Source organism: Morone saxatilis, unplaced genomic scaffold (genome assembly GCF_004916995.1).
Source record: "Morone saxatilis isolate NCDOM2014 unplaced genomic scaffold, NCSU_SB_2.0 Contig18, whole genome shotgun sequence".
Taxonomy (NCBI): Eukaryota; Metazoa; Chordata; class Actinopteri; family Moronidae; genus Morone; species Morone saxatilis.
This window is the reverse complement of record NW_023339740.1, coordinates 16,586,258-16,594,613: the sequence shown is the minus strand read 5'-3', so window position 1 is coordinate 16,594,613 and position 8,356 is coordinate 16,586,258. Positions and strand designations below refer to the sequence as shown.

Genomic DNA, 8,356 nt, shown 5'->3' with positions numbered 1-8,356 from the left:
TAGTAAGAAGGCATCCCGTTTTCTGCTCTGCTCCATGTTGCCTCTCTAATTTGCTGTTACTGCTGTTTGATGTTAATGCAAACCAGGGTGTAATCCAAGGCTTTTACTGTACAACCTCTGTAGGAAGTGTTCGATTTTGTTAATAGTGCCTTTAATTGTGACCCAACCGTTGTTCAAATATTGACTTTGTTTGAGAATTTCTAGTACAGAAAAACAAACAATCATTTCCTGTCACTACACTCACATGAACACCTCTTTCATGCTCATCTGCCTGGATGTACTTCATGGATGTTGTTTTAGTGCCAACCTTTAGGGACCCCTAGAAGAAGAACAGAAAAAAGATCAATCAGCATCATACAACAAAGGTGACTTATATGTTAAATAATGCCCATGACACCCTACATGCACTGTGGCAGGTTTAGCCCTCCTCTTCACTGCAGAAGATAAAATGGGCTAACACTTAAGATGGTGTGCAAAGCCCAGACCAAGGACCATGCTTCACACAGGCCATTTCCCCCCATGCTACGCTAAATAGTTTAAAAGGGAACTACAAATTAGTGCTGTGACTTACAATTATTTTCTGTATCTACTAATCTGAAGATTACTGTATCAATTCATTGAGTGACTGTTTGGTCCAGAAAATGTCAGGAACAAGTGAAAAGGGCCCTTCACAATTTTCTAAAGCCCAGGTTAAAATCTTCAAATTGCTTGTTTTGTCTGACCAAAACCCAAAGAGATGCAATTTACTATCACACAATACAAAGAAAAGCAGCAAATCTTCAACCTAAAAGCTGAAACTAGGAAATGTTTGGTATTTTTACTAAAACAATAAGTTATCAAAATAGCTGCTGACAGTTGTCCACAACACAATCCAAAAAGATTTTCAACTGAATTTTGTAGTGCCAAATGAGAACCATGCCAGAAACCAAACTATGCTGTAGAAAAATACCCAGTTTCCGAGACCAGAATACGTTGGTATGAAAAACTTGCCGTTTCAAAGGAAAGCTCATGGCACAACTAAATGTACTTTGCAAACTGGTAGCAGTGTTTAACATCCATAATTCTGATGTAGGTTGTGCATTTCAAAGATGGATTTAAATCCACAGTGGTCCCGATTTGCACAAAACAGAATTAACCATTAAAACCATGGATAAAGCTATACCGTAAAGCAAAAAGGAAAAAAAAAAAAAGAAATAAAAAAACGATAGCTTCTAAGTGGCTATTTGTATTACTGACTACACAACTACTTGCATCTTCTAGTTTTTAACTGCAGAACATTGTTTATTCTTTTTCGGATCCCCTTAGCTTCTGCAACGGCGGTTGCTAACCTTCCTGTGGTCCAACAAGTTAAAAATAAAGCTGTGTGCAACCGAATGTGTACAACCAAAAGCTCTACAAAAAAAGAAAAAGAAAAAAGAAAATAGCCAGGCCAAACAATAAGTTGCTACATACTTCAGTAAAAATTCAACTGTTCCCAACTACCCCGAGATAAGGGGCTGTTTTACAGACATCAAAGCACATCAGTCCTGGCCAGTGTTGAAGACTTCATTGTGTCAAGATGTGAACTTCACAAATTGTTCAGAGCAGTTCAAAGAGTAGAAATCCTGGTGCCAAAAATGCACCGACGATGAGTTCAAGAGAAAACCATCAAGAGGACATGCACTCTTCAGGAAAGCCACAGATGATTGAAAATGTCTTGAACTGGTGAAAGAATATTGCCACAGAAGGACAGTTGCAGAAAGACAAGACTAAAGAGTTTTCAGCCACCTTGTGAGGTTGTAATGTCCGTTGTGAAGAAAACAAAAATATTAAAAATAGATCAACTTATTAGACAAATGTTTACTCCAAAGGGGATCACCAAAGTGCACAAAGACCCCAAATGTCAGCACCAAAAAGCATGCATCCATCCAACAGTTGAGAAATTTCACTTTGAACCACAAATCCAACCTCATGGTGTCACTACAGGAAAGGTCAGGGGATCATCAAAGTTATTAGGCCCTCTGGGAACCATGGATATCTGCATCAAAATATGTGCCAATCCAGAGCAGATGTAGAGCTACTTCAATTACCAAATAAGTTACATTTTTGAACTGCTGTTAGATAAAAGGTCAAGGCAAAAACCATTCCATGAGAATCTATCCAATACTTGTTGAGACATTTCAGTAAAAAAACAAAAAAAAAAAAACAAAGTTAACCTCCTAATGGTACTTAAGAAAAAGTCAGGGAATTACCAAAGCCATTAGGATCTATCATCTGGGGACCATGAATATCTGTACTAAATTTCACAGCAATGCATCCAATAGTTGTTAAGAAATTTGACAACATCAACTATCAGTTTCAGTGTTAGACCAACCGTCATAGATCCAAGCTGCTAGTGTAGCTAAAAACCCCAGATGCTATGAAGACCCACAAATGGCTGAGAAAATGTATACTCATTGAAAATAAAATTTTTCAGAGCTACTTCTAATCTTAAAAAATATATTTTTCTCTTACAATATCAACAGTTAAACTATAGCTGCAGGGTTCTCAGTAACAAGGTTGCATTCAGACTAGCGTTAGCCCGGTATGAAAAAAATGCAGCCGTCTCATTCTTTTAAATGAAGCTATCCTGCAACATAACCCAGAGGGCTCCAGAAAAATACGCCAGGGTCATCCGGCAAAAAAGTTGAACCCCACTTCCAAACTTTGGCTGGACCTATATGCGACATCCCCTCCTGAAAGGTGCAGCGGTACCCAGTTAAATTATATACACCAGTCCTGGTAGATTACTAGACTAGCGTTTTCCAGGGTTGTAAAATCCTCTGTTTCTGTGTCCGATATGTCTTCAACTGCACAAATCTGTTACTCCAACTGGAATTTCAGATCACTTGTACCTGAAACAAAACACGCCCCACCAAGCAGCCCCATTGGATTGTTCAAGCGCAGGACTGTTTTTAGCCTGAACATCTGCTAAGGCACTGGTAAGGAAAGTTTACTTGTGTAAGTCTGAACAGAACAGAAGAGAATGTTCTTCGCAAGTCAAGCCAAGTAAAGAGAAAACCAATATTTTTTAAGACACGAAGACTTAAGTTCGACCCTTCAATCCGCAAAATCACATCACAGGAAATGGTGGCTACATACAGTACCTTCATTTTCAGTATCATCGTAAAGTCTTCCTCAAATAATAAAACCTAACTGTCAGGCGATCTGTTACCGGGTAAATCCATTCCAGGGTTAGGCAGTTTTGGGTAAAAATTTGAAACTGTAGCACTAGTAGGGCAAGTAAATAATGGGAGGGAAATCTACTGTATGTCTGTGCACATACACTGTTGAAACTGATTACATATTTTAAGTGCTATACAAGTAACCTGAAGTACAATCCTGGCTTTGTGGACAAGCACTTATATAATTTATGTAGTTAGGAAAAACTATTGCGGTTTTAAACATTAGCATCTAAAAACTTAAAACAATCTTCATCTCCTTTACCAAAGTAAGTTCACTAAATGCAACAGCAACCCCTTCCCAGGTTCTGTCCCTCCCCCATCTACTAAATGCCCTCTCAACCCCTCATAATCCTGATGGGAGAGACGGCCTTCGTAGAGTGACGAGGATGGGCCACCTTGTTGGACTCCATGAAGTGGACTGCATCCTCGAGGTTTAAAAACTCCACATAGGCCGTATCGTAGCTGTAACCTGGGGACAGCATTTGAAATACAGATGGGTTTTTGTTAGTCAATGCCAGTAATGACAGTCACCCACTAAAACATAAAAGACAGCAGTTCGTGAATACATCGAAATCAGAGTGAGCGAATATTTACACTTTTATTGACACACATACCTTTTCAGGAAAACAAACATTTTGTTTATGTTTTTTTCTATTCAGCCTTTTGATGACTGACATATCAGACTTTGCCAGGAAAGGCTTTGATAAAGCCAAGCCTTAACGGACAGATATTCCAGACCAGTGGCAGTGAACTGCGTGGTGTGCACCATGGAGACAGAAAATGTACCATTCGTGTTTACATAAAATAAAATAAAAAAGGCTCCCCATTTTTCTTTCTGTGATGGACATTTTGATATATTTGTGCAAAAATTAACAACCTTTGAGACATAATCTTCACAAAAAGGCTTGGCATCATCTACAACCATGTTTACAGCGATCCGCTGTTGAAAACTCTAAAGCACGTTTAGATCAGCAGGATGAACAAAGCACTAACAAGGCAGTCTCCATTTCAGGTTTGTGGACATTGTTTTTCTTCAGTCAGAGCATTTATATAGTGTCCCTGAAGTACACATTCAGTGAGTCGCTTGTTTTTGTGACAGACATTGAATATCACTCTCCAAAGCTCCTTATATTGAATCCTTGGTAAATCCTGTAATTGCTGACAATGACCCCAAAACCTCAGACATGAAAAAATATGCCATAAGAACCCCCCACCACCACCCCCCTTTCTTCTATACTGAGCAAGTTCACACAGACCACCACCAACAAAAGCATCCAAGAATGTAAAAACGAAAGAATGCGGAGTTTTTCGAATGTCGTAAAAGCGAAATATCGAGGGACACGTTAGCGATCGACTGCCCCAAACAGTTTCGCAAAGAAACTCAATTCTTACCTGGCACAACATTTTTGATTTTCATCCCCTGCATTGGCACACCATCACGGACTGCAAAGGCACCAAGGATCTGCAATTGAACATTTCAAAATGAGTGAGTTATGCCATGCCAACAATACTAGTACAGTCTGGTAACCATAACTAAATAATACATAAAGTTGCTTTTCTGTTTGATTACCTGCTCCATTGTGGCAGTCTTTGGAATACCAATTATGGATATTGTATTGGAAACTTTGTCCTCCACTGATGCACTCCTGTAATCTTGATCCTTTTACAGAAATGTTGATTAAAATTCTGGTTATGAAACATCAAAATATTATAATAAATACAAATGTAACCTATGAACAAATAGTAGCAACAAAATAAAAAAAATACACGTACCTGAGAACCAGACTCACTAAATTTTGATGGTGTGATTGGTTTAGATTCTTTGATGAGTTTCTCTGGTGCCTGAAGTGCTTCGCGTTTGTAGTCAAAAGCCCTCCCAGACCCTGTTCTGTAGTCGATGTCCCTGTAGTCTTGGTCTCTCGTCTGTACTGTGCTGCTGCTTTCGAAGTCACGTTCTGCCCCCATCTTACCCCTGGCAGGTCCCTGACTGTGTGGGATATCCTTCAGCCCTTTAAAACAATCACTTGGCACCTGGATCTCATGTGCGGGCTGATTCTTCTCTTTATGGTAAGGGGGCCTTTCGTCACGACTGGATTTATTCTGACTATGCTTTGGGTCCCTTTCGCCAAGCCAATGTTTATTCTGATTTTCTCTCCCAAGAGGGCCAGTAAGGGGACTTATTTCTGGGTGTGGGTGGTTTTGTGGAGGTTTGCTGCCAATTGTTGGGAGATCCATAGCAGGAAAGTGGTCACCACGAGGAAATCCAACATCTTTCCCTGGGAATTCAACGGGTGGCCTGTCCCTTTCTTGAAATGGTGGTGGATCTCGCACATTTACGTCTCGGCCAAAACCTACAGGAAAGTTGGGTTCGGGTACACCTCCCATGCCTTTACCCATGTTCAAGAAAGGGTTTTTGTCCTTTTGACGGTTCTTCCATTCCTCTGCAAGAGTCATCTCTTCACCGCTTCGATAATCCATAAGGGGACTGCCACTTGAATCTGTGTATTCTCTCTCTCTGAGTGCATCTTCTGCACCCATAAACTCTGATCTTTGAGGGCCAGAAACATCTGAAGGCATGTCTGATCTTGCCCTGTCCACTGGAGGGACATCACTGTTTCCAAATCTTAATGGCGACCGATCCCTACCTCTAAATTCTGCTGCTGGTCCGTGGCGATTTCTGAAATCCATATCAGAGTCAAATCCACCTCTTGGATTGAAAGGTGGCCCTCCTCTTCTGTCAGTGTCCATCATTCTCCTTTCACGTGGAGGCATGTCCATATCATAGCGGTCAGTGTCACCAGTGCCCATTGGGGGCCTATCGCGCATGTCCCTAAATCCATCATTTCGCTCCATTCGGTCCACAGGAAACCCCCCTCTTCTTCCTTCAACATTGGGGTTGTTGAACTGTGGCATGTTATAGTGAAATGACTCTCTGTCTCTGTCCATAAATCTGCTGTTCGGTTCCCGTGGCGGCATACCCCTCCCTCCCATGTCTGAGTTCCTGCCTGGTCCCGGGAAACCAGAAGAAGAATTCATAAGTTTGTCTCTGATGGAAGTTTCATAGTGCCTTCTAAGGCTGAAGTCTGGCTCTTCTCCTGGTCTAAAAAAATCTCTGTTTGGCTCTCTACCTCGCATTTCACGTGGGTCCATATCACGCCCCCTCATGGGTGGCCCATCCATCCTCCTCATATCCATAGGTGGTAGATCTAGAGGTCTTGGGCCCATATGACCCATGGGACCCACGTTCATGCCGTCTCTACCTCTGTAATCCGACATGGGACGATCTCTGCCACCAAACATTTCCCCACGATGATCGCCACTGGAATGTGTATTAATATGTTAGGCTTCTGATTTGTTTGAAATGCACAGGCAGGGAAAAAATATCAAGTTCATTTTCAATTGCCCAACCATAAAGGCGTACAGAAGGGGGAGGGGGGCAATATGGTAATAAATACTGGGAAGTCAGACATTTTTCCATTAACAGAAAAAAGGTGAGTAGCTATAAAATGCAGAAATATGAGAAAAATATAGTTTCTGAATATGTAAACAAATACTAAATGGTTTAAATCAGTTAATGCTTTCCAGAACATTTTAAAATCACCTATATATCAAGATCACATTATAAATGTATATAAATTATGATATCAGATTTTAAACATATTGCCCACCCTTAGCAAGCAGCGTTATGGGAAAACACAGAAGTTCAATTACTATAAATATGAATAAAATAAAATATGTATCTTTCTTACTAAATAAGATAAAATAATATGTTTGTTTACCGAAAGGGTGGTCCTCCCCGTGGTCCTTGCCCAGGCCCTGGTCCGTCCCACATTGTAAGTCAGTATCTTATCTGCAAGTCAAGTGAAAGGTTTGTGTTATATTATGAGGAGCAACATGAATGCACCACTTTTGACTTGGCAACGATTTAACAGGTTACCCATCATAACTGATAAGAAATTGACATTGACGGCACAATCTGAAATGAGTGATTAAAAACCTCTGAACTCACAGCCACATAAATATGACGGTTTACATGTTGGCGAGTAACGTAACGTTATATTATGTCGGTGGCGATACTTAAAAGATGGCTGCATACGCCAAAACCTGGGGCAAGAAACACTGGCCCGCTAATAATAGCCATCACTAGGCCTTCATAATCTACGCCACAGCATAAACAAGTCACGTTAGTAATGAACTGAACTGTGCTGCGGTGAAAGGGAGGAATTAAACAACAACAGCCGGATGAAAAAGTAACGCTAGTGTGATTAATTTAACGAGCTATCGACCATTAAACCAACCTCAGCCCACCGGAGGAGACCATTCACACGGTGACGCTGTCGGAGCTAACGGGGCTAGCGTTCACGTTAAAGAGCCGGTTTCTCGGCGATAGCTCGCAGCCGAGCGGCTTCCTTTGAGATAACAACACACTTCACCTTTAACGCGTAGATACTGCTCGTTCAGGACCCACCTCGCTCCGCTTGTTCTCCGCGCTCAGTGTCGGTGTTGAGGAGGATTTGTCGCACAGGCCGTCGATGGCTTCTGCGTATTGATGACAACGTTATTAACAAGGACTTCTTCTTCTTCGTCTGTGGTTGCAGCGGAGACTCGGCTTGCTTCTTCTGCGTTCCTTCGACACACATGTCGACTAGACGCTCCCGGGTGAAGTGCTGCCACCCAGCGGTCATTAACTTAAATACAGCCACTTTTATATTCGGTTTTTTTGGTTTTGGTGAAAAACATTCACGTATCATCATCAGGTATCATGTTTTATCATTCTGTAAAAAGTTGTATATTTATAGAGCTACAACAATAATAAACAAATCTTAGTGGCAAAATCAGTGCAATAATGATATAAAAACTATAATAAAATATAAAAATAATTAGAATAACCATTATTATTATTATTATTATTATTATTATTATTATTATTATTATTTATTGTTGTTGTTGTTGTTGTTGTGCCTGTAGCACTGAAGAGATGGAACATCCAAATTTAAATGCATGTCACTTGTTGATGACAAGAGTGCAAAAAAATCACATGTTGAATAAAACATAATGCGAGATGAGGAAGTACAGTGCACGCCAGTCTGTGCCAGCATTTTCTCTCAAGTGCCACCAATAATACTCACAGCTCAGAAAAAGGAAGTACTCTT

At 40.7% G+C, this 8,356-nt stretch overlaps 1 protein-coding gene across 4 annotated transcripts in view; it reads right to left on the bottom strand.

The window, feature by feature from the left end:
* The window catches only part of LOC118327800 (RNA-binding protein 6), a 12,477-nt gene extending 4,649 nt beyond the window's left edge, over nucleotides 1–7,828 (bottom strand). For 3 of the 4 annotated variants that reach the window (XM_035661259.1, XM_035661262.1, XM_035661261.1), the window contains exons 1-7: nucleotides 7,672–7,828; nucleotides 6,983–7,053; nucleotides 4,977–6,522; nucleotides 4,774–4,863; nucleotides 4,596–4,665; nucleotides 3,599–3,672; nucleotides 245–319 (exon numbers count right to left, since the gene is read on the bottom strand). In XM_035661259.1, coding sequence (XP_035517152.1) covers nucleotides 245–319; nucleotides 3,599–3,672; nucleotides 4,596–4,665; nucleotides 4,774–4,863; nucleotides 4,977–6,522; nucleotides 6,983–7,035 — 1,908 coding nt within the window. In that variant the 5' untranslated portion in view covers nucleotides 7,036–7,053; nucleotides 7,672–7,828. Of the gene's footprint in view, nucleotides 1–244; nucleotides 320–3,598; nucleotides 3,673–4,595; nucleotides 4,666–4,773; nucleotides 4,864–4,976; nucleotides 6,523–6,982; nucleotides 7,054–7,636 lie in introns of all 4 variants that reach the window. The other variant, XM_035661260.1, reaches the window with a different exon arrangement.
* Between the last annotated feature and the right edge of the window lie 528 nt (nucleotides 7,829–8,356).